Source organism: Vipera berus (genome assembly GCF_964194415.1).
Source record: "Vipera berus genome assembly, chromosome: 3".
NCBI lineage: Eukaryota > Metazoa > Chordata > Lepidosauria > Squamata > Viperidae > Vipera > Vipera berus.
In genome coordinates this window covers 70690424-70704469 of record NC_138204.1, presented here as the reverse complement: position 1 = coordinate 70704469, position 14046 = coordinate 70690424, and the positions used below count along the sequence as shown (strand labels likewise).

Sequence of the window (14046 nt, the reverse complement as noted above, 5' to 3'; positions counted from 1 at the left end):
CAACTTTCATTAAATCAGCCAGCACAGTCAGTAACTTGCTAGGAATGATTAAAGATACAGATTCAGTATGTCAAGGAAGCAGCCACTTGGGGAAAGTAATTTTATAGGAAAGAACTGATGTGCATTTTTATGATTCAGACTGACATTTTGATAATGAGTGAATACTGTAAACTGAAATAAATTATAGATAAACAATTGCATCATGGTGTTTTTAAAAGATTCCAAGCAATATATAATATATTCTTGTCTGCTATAGGTATTATTTCCTAACACAATGCTAAAATGATACAATGTAAATTAAAACATCAAAAACTTTGCACTTCTATACTTCTGTTGTACACTGCATGTAAGGATGTAAGTGATGGAGTTTATATCGTTTATATCGTGCCTATCCCCTCTCTTGCTCATTTTTGCACATATGTGAGAGAAATAATTGGTTCAGATGTAAAAGGTCCACCCAACATGATTCTCCAAATAAAAGGAAGGATATCTCTTCACAATCTTAAACTAGTATCTGTTGTTTGGAAGCATTTCTAGAAATTTATATTCCTTTCCTGGCTCTTATAGAGTGTATATCCCCTGTAATCCAGTTTCCAGATGGTTTGGAGTTCTTTTCAAACAACTTAAACTTGGCTGCATCTATTATGTCTAAACATTCGCATGGGCAAAGATATCTGCCAAACTAATTGAGGAATTTATGAATGAAAGAAAAAGATTCGCTATATACTTGGTGTGGTTGATTAGCATGGGGTAAGTACCACTGGGTTTTAAAAATTCAAATAGAAAAATTCTAATGACAACAATTGAAATCATATTTGCCTAATCTCCTGATAAAAAGTATAAAATTACAACTGTTGATTAGTTTCAATGTCCTTTTCTTCCTTCTAAATTCATGTAATTACAATCTAATTATTATTTCATCTAGAATAAATTAATTTACATCTGAAAATATTTCTTGAATCTGTTTTGAACAAAATCCCACTTAAAGTTACGTAAGGCTTCATTTGTGTAAAAATATATCCTAATTTTATTTACTGGGTACATTCCATTAACATTAGCTTTAAAACCTTCAGAGAAAATAAATACCGGTATTCTTAAAAGATATCATTATTTGTTCAGTGTGGCTGCAGATCTATTCTATGCATGGATATCTCACCAGGAGCTACCGTATTTTCCGGTGTATAAGACGACCCCCTACATTTCCTGTTAAATTATAGGGTTTGGGCTAATACTCGCCATATAAGACTACCCCTCTTCCAACGCACACCAAATAAAAATTTAAAAACATCAGATTTGATTTTAATATGGTAATTTTAATTCAAATGCTTATGACATGCAGGTGCTTAGTAGGAAAACTGTCACTTATAAACATAAGGCTGTTTGTCATCAAACATGTAAACATAAAACAGTGCAAGTGGATTAAACTATTATTATTATTATTATTATTATTATTATTATTATTATTATTATTATTATTATTGTTATTATTATTATTATTATTTGGAGGGGACCTTGGAGGTCATCTAGTCCAACCCCCTGCTAAGGCAGGAAACCCTATCCCATTTCAGACAAATGGCTGTCCAGTCTCTTCTTAAAAACTTCCAGTGTTGGAGCATTCACCACTTCTGGAGGCAGGTTGTTCCACTGGTTAATTGTTCTAACTGTCAGGAAGTTTCTCCTTAGTTCTAGGTTGCTTCTCTCCTTCACTAGTTTCCATCCATTGCTTCTTGTCCTGCTTTCAGGTGCTTTGGAGAATAGCTTGGCTCCCTCTGCTTTGTGGCAGCCCCTAAGATATTGGATCACTGCTATCATGTCACCCCTCACCCTTCTCTTCGTTAAACTAGACATACCCAATTCCAGCAACCGTTCCCTATTTTCCTAATTCACTTTTTCACTTTTCCTAATTCACTCTAAAGCTTTCCCTGCGCAGAGCCTTAAGTAACACCAGCTGCCTGCAATTAGTGCAGGTTCGCATCCCACCAGGCTCAAGGTTGACTCAGCTTTCCATCTTTCCAAGGTAGGTAAAATGAGGACCCAGATTGTTGGGGGCAATAAGCTGACTTTGTAATAATGCTGCTTGGGGGGGGTTGAAAGCCCTAATAAACAGGCATATACACAGAATGAAGGCTATTGCTAAGCACATTGATTTGTGCTTTAAATTGTAAGCCACCCTGAGTCTTCGGAGAAGGGCAGGATATAAATGGGATTTAAAAAAAAAAGACCAAATGGGAGATCCGCTCCAGGTTTTCCAGCCAGCCCGCCCAGTTCCTGAGTCAAATGTGTCCTTAGAGCTAAGCCGCTGCTCTGGCTGCTGCCTTCCCCACCTGCCTTTCAAGTTGGGATATACTACAGCTGCTCTTCAACTTTAGAAGGAAAGACGCCCAGACCCCAGCCTGTAAAAAATCACAGACTGCAGCTTCTTCTCCAATTGGTCCTGCTTTCCCTGTGCAGACTAAATGGGAGATCCGCTCCAGGTTTTCCAGCCAGCCCTGTCCCTAAATTTTCAGCACCCGGCGTATAAGACGACCCCTGACTTTTGAGAAGATTTTCATGGGTTAAAAAGTAGTCTTATACGCTGGAAAATACGGTAATCTCAATTTGAAGATTTTCTCTGTTAAGTAAGTCCTAGTGCACCACTGGTTGCAGCGTTTCTTTACAGACAAAAGCCAATACCTCTTTAGACAATACACATTTATTTCAAAATAGTATGTTTCCCTTTTCAGTACAGGTTTGTCAAGCCCTATTCAGTGACTTGCAATTGCATCAAAATAAATTGCAAAACAGAAAATATGTCTTGGATTGGAGGCATTCACATCAGAAGGTTTAAGTAAAGATTTTCCAGTTTTCCGTGAAGAGTCAGTAAGTCCAGGCTCCTCCAGGGAAGCCACTTACAGCAATTGCTATTTCTCACCCCAACCAACTTCATAGAAGGTGGTGTTTATAAGAACAAAAGATAGAGAGACTGACATCTCCTCTGTTCTAAACTCTTGGAAAAAAGATAATATATAAATCTAACAAAGAAAAATACTATTTGTGTAGTTTATAGCATGAGTGGATCTACAGATGAAATAGATAATGTGACGACTGCCCATATGAAAATGAAAATATATGTAATGTACATACGGTAGTCTCTGTTCTGGTGTTTCTATTTTTTGTACTGGTTCATCTTCACATGTAATAAATTAAGAAAATACTATCCTAACAAAGCCAGAACATTCACAAGCAGCTTTAATTACTTAAAAGCTCTTTGTTCTCATTTTTCTTTTCTTTTCCACAGGTATGGAAACTATCTGCAAATCTGTAGTTCACAAGAGCTTCCCATTATACTTATGTTTGAATTACGGTTAATTGCTTCCAAATGAGTTAGGATGAATAAGCCACATTTGGTCCATGGTTTAAATCTAGCTTATGACGTAAGTAGCTTCAAGACCTCTCAGAAAGTAATGGATAGTAATAATATTCTGGTTATTCCTTCTTTTTAGAAAATAAGTAAATACATAGTGTGATTTAATTAGCCAGGATTTCTGGGTGAGAATTGCATGCAGAAATCTAAATATTGTGTTTCTCTTTGAAAACATTACAGTAATTCTTTTATTACTTATGTAAACACAAGACTGGAAGGAAAAGCTCTTATAAGCTTACACGATTAACTATTTATGTTATAGTTATAATTTTGGGCAGAATGCTTGTTTCCTAAATATCAAGATGGTGCAAACAGTTGTGAAATAAAAACAGGACACCCATTTTGTACCAGCCTTTGGATATGTTCCAGTTAAGATGAAGCCTTACTAATTTCAGTGAGAGTTAAAAACTTTTAAAAATTATTTTAATTTCCTTCTCTTAGTCTTATGTCTAATGTTTAGCCATTATCAGCAACATATGTCATTTTGTCACTATGAAAATAATATGGAAGTAGATGTATTTCTGTAGTCTCTTGAACTTATTTAACTTTTTGAATTTATCATCATAAACTAAATTAAAACAAGATAATGATTTCCAGGAGCTAGAGCAAGATAGAAAGGCATGGTTTTATTAAATTAATTTTAGGCAGTAAGATATTTAAAAGAAAAGGAGCAAAAGTTCTTTCCCTAACCTCCTCCTTTATGGTTAATTCTGGGGTAAAAAAGTATTATATCATGCAAAGAGATTAAGATGGAGTACCAAAATGAATATACCGATGCTTTGTTTCATGCCACTTTAACAAAATAGTATGCAGTTACATGCAACCTACTTTAGTTCTAGACATTTTTCTTCTGCTATTGATTTAGAAGAAAAGTATAATATTTTTAGATAGAATTTACTATATTGTAAATATAGTCAAGTGTGATAGCATTAGGAATCCTGTCAGAATAAAACCTTTCTTTTCCATGATAAATTTGCTTCTCTATAAACAAAGAGAAAACTTTAATTTAGCACCTGCTTTTAAATATATGTCTTATTAAAAGAGATACAGGTAGAAAGACCTGTATGAAGATTCATATGATGTGGAAACATTGTAGGAAAATGTGTGGGAAAAATTGGCATAGGCTGATGGTATGTTTGAGAAACCTTAGTTCTAATAAATGCTTTATTTGGCTTTATAATCCAGTTTAAACAAAGGATAACAAATAGTACAGTTAGAGAGAAGTTATGCACGAATGCACATCACTGAATTCTGGCTCAAGACCAGAAATATTTTAAAAGCACACATTTCCTTGAGTTTTACCTTCCAATCTAACAAATAATCCTTCCCTCTCCTCTGAAAAATTATTTTGGCAGCAAGGGCCAAAAATGTTTCTTCTGTTGCTAATATTTATCAAATAGTTTTCAGACAATCAGTAAGTGTACATTTTATACAAGGGAAGACAAATAATGGACCATAATAATTAAATCATCTGTTCCCCAAGTAGTTACTTCCCAGCTCACATATTTTGCTCTTTCTGTTGTCCTGAATTGTTCTATTCATATATCATAAAAAACACGTCTCTTCTGAATCAAGCTTGATTCTTGTGTACTTTATGGATAATATCCATTTAGTTTTCTTGACAACAAGAGAGGAGTTTGCTATTGCTGTCTTCTGAGATTTTTTTTGGGGGGAGGGGGTTGCTTTCCAGTCTGACCCATAGTCCTGAGATTTCCTCTGGGTTTCCCATCTACCATGTTTAAATCTGCTTAGGTTCCTGGCCAGGAAAAATCAACCAGGTGCTCCCACCTATTAAAACCAACCTTAACACAAACACACCCATCATGTGGAAGCATGAAAATATGGTACTTTAAATGCAGACAAACAAAAGTGTAATATTAAACATGTGGTTATCTATTAAAAAATGACACGATGTGACAAAACTCTTTCAACCTATTTGTGAAGAGGAGCAATCACATCTAAACACATTGGGCAAGAATGCAAATGGTTAATCTATTCAACCATATCCATTCCAGAAGCTTCTGCATTCTGACTTTCTTGACTGTGCTGTTCCATGTTTATTGTGCTAATGTACAACACCCTTTGATAGAAGCCCAGAGTTTGGTTGGCTAGAAGGACATTTTATGGCACAATTTGATCTTTCTGTATCCTGTTTCAAAGACTTGTTTAGTGGTTGTTCTGTCTTTTAGAAAACAGCTTAGAATAATCAACTAGCAACTTGTAGGCTATGTATACATTTTATCAAGGCAACCATTATTTCACAGAGTGATGGTAGACATCCTCCCTCATCCACATTCTAGGATATTAAAAGTGAACAACTGCAGTGAGTTGTCAAAGTGAAGTTAGGGGAGTTCCATTTTGGTAAGTGACACATGAAAAGAATATTCTGAAAGGTATCCAGTGATAAAAAGGGTAAAGTCTTAAGGATAAGGACAAAACCAGCAAATTGAAGGGGCACCGTTTGATGAGATCTAAGAACTTTATGCATAAAGAATAAAGCCCAGGAATAAAGGTCTTTGGACCTATATATCTATAAGTAAATAACAGTAGTAATGCAAAATTTATGGATTCTATAAAAATGCTGTATTTCTTTAATATACAGTATATATCTATTGAATCCAGCAAATATCAGAATGGGCTACATTAGCAACTAATGAAATATTAGCCATTCTTCTTTCTGACACTTCTTTCGTTTGTTTGTAGTAGCATTGTTGTTGTTGTTAGTTGCGAAGTCGTGTCCGACCCATCGCGACCCTATGGACAATGTTCCTCCAGGCCTTCCTGTCCTCTACCATCTTCTGGAGTCCATTTAAGCTCACGCCTACTGCTTCAGTGACTCCATCCAGCCACCTCATTCTCTGTCGTCCCCTTCTTCTATTGCCCTCGATCTTTCCCAGCATTAGGCTCTTCTCCAGTGAGTCCTTCCTTCTCATTAGGTGGCCAAAGTATTTGAGTTTTAGCTTCAGGATCTGGCCTTCTAAAGAGCAGTCAGGGTTGATCTCCTCTAGGACTGACCGGTTTGATCGCCTTGCAGTCCAAGGGACTCGCAGGAGTCTTCTCCAGCACCATAGTTCAAAGGCTTCAATTCTTTGGCGCTCAGCCTTTCTTATGGTCCAGCTTTCACTGCCATACATTGCAACTGGGAAGACCATAGCCTTGACTATACGCACTTTTGTTGACAGGGTGATGTCTCTGCTTTTTAGTGTGCTGTCTAGATTTGCCATGGCTTTCCTCCCAAGGAGCAAGCGTCTTTTAATTTCTTGGCTACAGTCCCCATCTGCAGTGATCTTGGAGCCCAGGAAAATAAAATCTGTCACTACCTCCATTTCTTCCCCATCTATTTGCCAGGAATTGAGAGGGCCAGATGCCATGATCTTGGTTTTCTTAATGTTTAGTTTCAACCCAACTTTTGCACTCTCCTTCTTCACTTGCAACAAGATGCTCTTTAGTTCCTCTTCACTTTCTGCCATTGTAGTAGCATACAGTCATTTAATCATACCAATAGCAATTGTTAGATTGTATTCAGTACTTTAAATCAGTGTTTTTCTGATTGGTTTGGTAAATTGTGAGAGTTCAAGACTACACATTATAAAGATGCTGAGATTGAGAAACACAACCTCAAAGCAGCCCACACATTTGCACAATTCACCTCTTTGAATAAGAAACAAGATGGTTTCTTATTCCACCTGAAAACTAAGTGATGAGGCTCAGAGGTTATCACATTAAATGTTCCTTGGACTCGATACAAAACAAGTCTTTATACTGTAACATCAAATTTAAAATTAATTAAATTAAATAATTATTTTTGAACAACTTCATACTTGCAAGGATTAAATTTCTCTAGCTCAAGTTCACTTGAGATTTATCATATGTTTGTTATAATTTTTATAAAAATGGGGTTAATTCTGAGACAATTCTTATGACTTATTAGTCTTTCTTCTCTAGAAACATTTCTTTGTTTAGGACACAGTTCCTAAGGACAAATGGCAATCAACAAAAGGGAATCCCAAAGAATTCTATGATTCACAGCTGTTAAAGCCCTCTTTTAAGAAACAAAGAAAATGGAAGTAGCAGGTTTTCTAGTTGACTGCCAGCAGTTAATCCAAGTAAATCTTTTAGAGATGTATGACTGTTTTGTAATGCAGATTAAACAAAGGAAATTACAGTAAACTCAAAAGTAAGAACAGCTTGGCACACCTTAAGCAAAACATCACGTACCAAGTGAGCAAGATTCAGTTCTGGCAGTCCTCGCATCAGGTCCCCCCCATTTCTCAATATGGACATTGTGCAATGAAGCAAGGGGCAAACAGCCAGGAATTACCTCCAAAGTTTACATTAGAGTTTAGTTTAGTTTAGTTTATTTAGCCTCCTAAAACCAAGACGTGAGTGTCCTATGTGCCCAAAAACCCTTTAGAAGGAGTGTAGTGAAAGTTTTGTATACATCAATAGATTTTAGTTTACAGATAAGGAGGACAATGGTCTAGTATGTGACATTGCTAACAAAGGAGAGGAGGTATAATGAGACATTTCAGAAAGTGCCTACGTGATGGAAGGATGCATCTCTCTTGGGGTCATTTGAGTGACTCTAAACATCTCAGCCTCTCTGATTCAGTGAATGCTGCTGCTCCCCTTACATCAGTCATGCCAAATATAAAATTGCTAGACTCAAATGTGGAAAAAGAAGCTTGGTAAATTCTTCAGTCATAAACATAATATTACAATATAATTACCTAGGTAAAAGCAAATTGATATTAAGGCCTTCAACATTTTATAAAAAACTGTCCAGGAGAACTAAAAATATGCTTCCCTGGCAAATTGAGGTCCTAATTTTATAACAAAAATATTTAACAGGAACATAATATTTTAAATTCACTTATCTCAATTGTATATAAAGTCATTTTGAAACATGGAATTACAAATCCTTCATATTAGCAGACAGATGAATATGTTGGGAATACTTGATCCATTTTTCTCTATTTAAGAGGCCATGTTGTATAATATTCACAAAGTCACAAATCACAAACACCAATTATTATTCCTTAATACAGTGATCATATAGATTATAGCTTACTAATTATCTAGAAATATCTATAATCTTATGAGGATGCACTCAATCTCTGTCTGCTTTTAGAGAGACCCCAGTTATATCAAATGCACTCATCTGCCCAATGAATACAATAACTTATTATTATTATTTGATCTACACCTATGTTAATAGATGACTAAGACTGTGGATAGGATTCAGAAAAGAGCATAATGAATGTTAATTCAAATTAGAGATTGGAAACGTTTGCAGTACAGAAACTACATAAGAAAAAGATAATGAAACTAGGGCTAGCAGCAGTGAATATTCTAATTGATATCATGTCATTGAACAGAACTGAAAAGATTTATCATTTTAATAAAACATATATGCCAAACCACATGTATTGAGGTGCTGTATGAGGGAGTGGTCGCTGAGAGTGCTTGCTTTTTTGCATCTTCACATTTTTTAAAAAAAGTTTCGCTGAACCTCTCTCCTCCTGAATAGCAGAGAATAAATTCCTCATATTTCTAAGTAATTGTTTTACTTAAACATTCCCAGTTTGTTTACTGAACGAAAGAAAAAACCTGAATATTTTCACGTAGGGTCTTTTGGCTTTTATCAATATCAAGAATCATCTTTTGGGAAGCAATTCTGAAAACCGATTCAAAACCAATCTTTCCTCTGTTGTCTCCTGTTTTTGCAATGCTGTACTTTTAAAACTACGTCTGTCAGGAAGGAGACAGGAAATTCGAGTCACACTTACAACAGCTGTGCCATGCCCACTATCATTCTGAAATGACGTAGTTTGGGCTTCAGTGGCACGGAGCCAGGAACTTAGCAATAGCAGAGGTCAGGAAGATAGGTCACTGTTTTTACAGCCCTCACACTTGGAATCCTGCAGCATCTACTTGCTGCTGCCTTCCTTTCTCTTCTGTTTTTCTGCTCTTTACTATGGGGAGCTAGAAACATCCTGTTTTCAAAACATTTGATTGTTTTGCAATTAGCAAATTTCTATGCAGAAGTCTTTGACGGAAGGAAGACAGATTATTCAGATACTTCACAGATGTGGGAAATTTGACAATAACTCAACATATTTCAAAAGGCTTCTTAGCTTCTGAAAAGTTAAATTTGCTCTTTATTTTCAGCTGTAAGCATTAAATTTTCTAATTATTTTTCCAAAATTGCAACACATAATAAATATGACAAAGTAGAGACAAAATGAGGACAATGTAATCTCATTTCATATACAGTATATATATTCAGGATCTAAGATCTTAGATAAGAGCTAAGAGAAGTAAAATTGGGACTATGCGATTTATATTTATACGGGTTTCTTTAAATTTCTATTTTTAATTTTATTTGTGCTCAAAAATTGATACAGTATGTTTGTGTAGCTTTTTTCCTATGGAAAAGAGTTATATCAGCTTCATCTCATTGAAGCTGATTATTCTTTACTTAATAATAGAAACAAATTGCAAAGTATCTGCATAAGGCTCCATCCTAGTGACCATCCTACTGTATAGTGGCCATTGTAAATGACTTCTACACTATACTTATAAATATATATGAATGCACACTTTGGATGAGACTGATAAAAGAAAGTTAACAATAGATTGTAAGTAAATTGGGGGGGGTGTTGTTTTCTTGCCTTCAGTGTTTGCTTTAACACTGGGAAAAAATGTATTAAGCTCTTCAGTCAGACACAAGCCATGTTTTCTCTCAAAAAATGCCTGAGATTATTGTTGAGGTGATACCCATGCCATTAGGGAATACATTGGCCTTTTGTTACCCAAAGGTTTGGCTGCTAGCCAACTAAGGAGTGGTTTCAATTTTAAATAATATCCAACTTTTAGATATTAAATACATGGAAAAAAGGTAGATGTATCTGTCTTTAGGAATGAAATAAACACTTTAGAATGCAAACACGTACACAATACTAAATTATAATAAGAATCAAATATTTTAGGTAACTCAAGTCTACTAATCAACTTCTCAACTTCTCCTTACACAGTTTAGAAATATTTCTACTGATGAAACAGTATTTGTACGAATTGCAACCACATGCAAAAATATACATACACTATATAACTAAAATTAAAACAAGCCCCACATATGCAATCCATGCCAACTTGATGGTAGGTGGAAACTCGCACCATTGTAAGCAATTTAATTTACTGAAGGGAAAAAAACTAGCAGAAATTTTATAAGGATAATTGTACTTTTTATCTGTATCATTTTTTCAGTTGATTTGCTGATGATTGCTACTGCTGGTATACATTGTACAAATAATGTTAGAATATTTCCAGAATTACTTTTGGCATTTCGGTTATATGCTAGAATTTGTTTTCCAACTTTCTAAATTGCTTTTTTTAAAATGATAATAGCACATGTTATATTTAATTCTATAACATTGATTGACTACAATACAATACAAAACTGCAATTACCAGTATTCTGGTAAGGATTTTGAAAGCTTGGACTAATTTATTTATATTGCTTTAATTTTTTTACAATAGGTCAGTAACCTGACTTAGCAAAGGAAGACAGAAAAATGCATAACTTTTCACTTTGTTCTTAAAATACATTTGTTTGCATGTAGTTTTTCTCTCTTACCTTATTGGATGCCATCTCACTAACAGATCGATAGGTCTGAATAGTTTCAAGTTGGTCTAAACACCAGTCCAATTCCTCCAAAGTTTCCATTGCTAATTTTTGATAAGATTCTTCTGCAAATAAACACATAGACATGTAGTTAGGCTTGAGTGACGGCAGGCTTTCCATGGTGGAATTGCTGATCCGACTTGGTCCGACACTGCTGTAAGGGCTGCAGTGCTCTTTCATCATAAGTTCTTCAGGCTGCTGCTGTTCCACTCTCTAGTAGAACAAATCAATGCACGTCCAAGCCTTTGAATGGTCGTTGTGGTTTTGTGGTGTGTGTGTGTTTCTTGCTTTCTTTTTTGTCCTTGCAGGCTTTGAAGAATCAGTTTCAGTAATATATCAACAAACTTCCTCTACAATGGTGTAGGAGGAGGGATACTCTCTGACAGGCTCATCTGCATATGTGTGAACTCACAGAACAGCAGAGGAAAAGAAAGGGTTTTTCCCCCCTTCTCCACTTAAACATTACTCATCTCACCATTTCTACTATTAAAGTGAAGACATTTTTATAAGACATTTAAAATATCATCAAGGGAGATTAGGCAATCAGTGTAACTCGTCTTTTTCCCCTGTTAGAAAACAGATTCAGATTTTTTTTTGAAAAAAAGAAATACAGAAATAATTCATAATAAATTTGTTCAAGTTTTCTAAACTTGTTCAAGTTTGATGATCTGTTTCAGAATATTTTCATAAGTGCTACAACCCACCCACTCCCATTAATTAAGGTTTAGTTCATTAATTTTTTGACGTATCTGATAGGAAACAAGTAGAAAGTATTGCTTTTCTTAAATGGTTAAATTTCCATTTTGTTCATGCCGAAGTCATAAAGGAATTTTAAACTGAATTTCTGGAAGGGGTTTCCAAAACATTTGCTCTTTCTGTCAGTTGTTCTTTCCTTTTGAAACAGAATTTTCCAAAATATTTTCTAAAGTTGTAGTCTTAATTTTAGGACTGGCTAAGTCTATGAAGCTCAGATTTATTACCAAAACCCTTTTGGAAGAAACATTTAGGGAAATTGCTTGAGAACTTGGGAAAGCTATAAAATCCCAAACATACTTCCTCTGCCATGCAATGCATCTTCAGGCACTGTTCAACATTACAAATTGCATTATACATAGTTTAAAATATTAAAATATAAATCAGTGGTTATTCATAATGGAGTAGTACCATCAGTCAAATGTAAAGAAAAAGAAAAAAGTTTAGCATATACCGATAATACAAATGAAATTGGTAATATGTCTAGTAAGAGGCTGTCCTACAGAAAGGTGCCAAAATAGAAAAAAAACCACCCCTTTTTGATTAATGCCAAATGAACAGCTACAAATATGGTACAACCAGGAGAATGCCTGTTGATAAGAACAGCAATAGGGTAGATTTACGGTATAAATGCCTGGATTTTAGATTTTCAGTGGCTTACAATCTCTGTGTTATAAGGCCAGAATATTCCTTATTCTTCTTTAAGATCTGGAACTTCATGTACCCCTTGGATCAGCAGTCCTAACAATGAGGCTATATGATGCTAATGGTCATAATACATTCTACTAGTATTGTATTAAATGATAGGACTCTCTGTAGGGTTGGCATTTTTAAGAACTTATCTTAAGAACTTCTTTATGTAAGAATAAAATACGTCTTTTGCACACCTATATTATTTGAACACATGCATACTTATAACTGGCATCCCCTGGAGCTGTTAAACCTTCATATGCAAGTATTACAAGTGTACTGGGAGAAGACACACATAAGTTTGCTCATCTTCAATTATAATTGCTATTAGTGTCTCCAAGATAAATACAATAAGTACATTTGGCCGAAATCACTTGTTTGTGATCACTGTTTTTAGCAGGTTTGCTTGGGAATATTTGCAACTCTTTGCAGTCTCTAATATCATTTTTTTGAATAAGTTTATTTTGTCAATTTGCTGGATTTGTAACTTGCTCTTAATTCCAAGAGCAAAAGCTAATTTATATGGGGTCTGTATTATATCCCCAGATCCCTGTGAGATAGGTTGTGCTGAGAGAACGATTGGCCCTAAATTACTCAAGGAGTTTCATAGATAAGAATGGTCTTGAACCTGGATCTCCCCATTTATGGTCCAGCTTCTTCACTGGCTCCCTTGTAATAAAAAATTGATAGTAGCCAATATATTCTAATCTTTACTATACAGTACTTCCTTTTCAATCAGATAGCTAATCAACTATATGCAGGCTAAAAGCCTAGAAAGGACTAAAAATATGCTCCTGGTCTCAGGTAAATTACTGTTGACTCTTACTGCAATCTTCTGGGGAAGTAAAGTTAGAGTCTACTAGTGTTTCCTGAAAATATTAGATATCTTAGTCTGGAAAAGAGGATGTTCTTTTCTAAACCTTAACTATTTCATTTAAACATTCCTTATAAAATGCACAAGAGGAAATTTGGCTATTCTGAGCAACCCCCTTTTACAAAATCAGGGGTACTATGACATGACTCTCCAATATTCTTTTTATAGTAGTGGTTTCACATTCAACATTCAAAAGTCTACTATAGTAAAGACTTAGCTTCTGATCCTATTTTATGATCCCAACCCTATGAAAGCACACATTTTTTTTAACCTGAAGCCACATTGACCACACTGGGGTCAAATCAACTTCAAACCAGTAAATTATGGGAAATTTTGGTCAACAATGAAAGAAAAAGGTTTAACGTGACCTCTAGTTATTTGACACATGTGTGTTTTTGTTGTGACGAGCTCTTGATTGTTCAGAGATTGCTGGCAGCAGTTTTAGTGTATCATCATTAAAGGGGGAATCTCACTTAAAAAGCAGGGAGGTCTCATCTGTATCCCATGTAGAAATAAGTAAGTAATAGAAAAAGTTAAATATTGGAGCAGCATGACATTCTTCATCCACACACACATCCCTTCCTAGCTAAAGTAAAGCTAAGGGTGGAGTAAAATTCAATCATCAAAAAAGGGTTGGTTT

The 14046-nt window shown here is 35.1% G+C and overlaps 1 protein-coding gene across 3 annotated transcripts in view; it reads right to left on the bottom strand.

Annotated features, from left to right (window-relative positions):
- PDE4B (phosphodiesterase 4B) overlaps positions 1–14046 on the bottom strand; it is a gene marked incomplete at its 5' end in the record, with an annotated part of 236368 nt that overhangs the window by 23693 nt on the left and 198629 nt on the right. For all 3 annotated transcript variants that reach the window (XM_081323957.1, XM_081323958.1, XM_081323959.1), the window contains one exon: positions 11042–11154. In XM_081323957.1, the coding sequence (XP_081180083.1) occupies positions 11042–11154 (113 nt within the window). The remainder of the gene's footprint in view (positions 1–11041; positions 11155–14046) is intronic.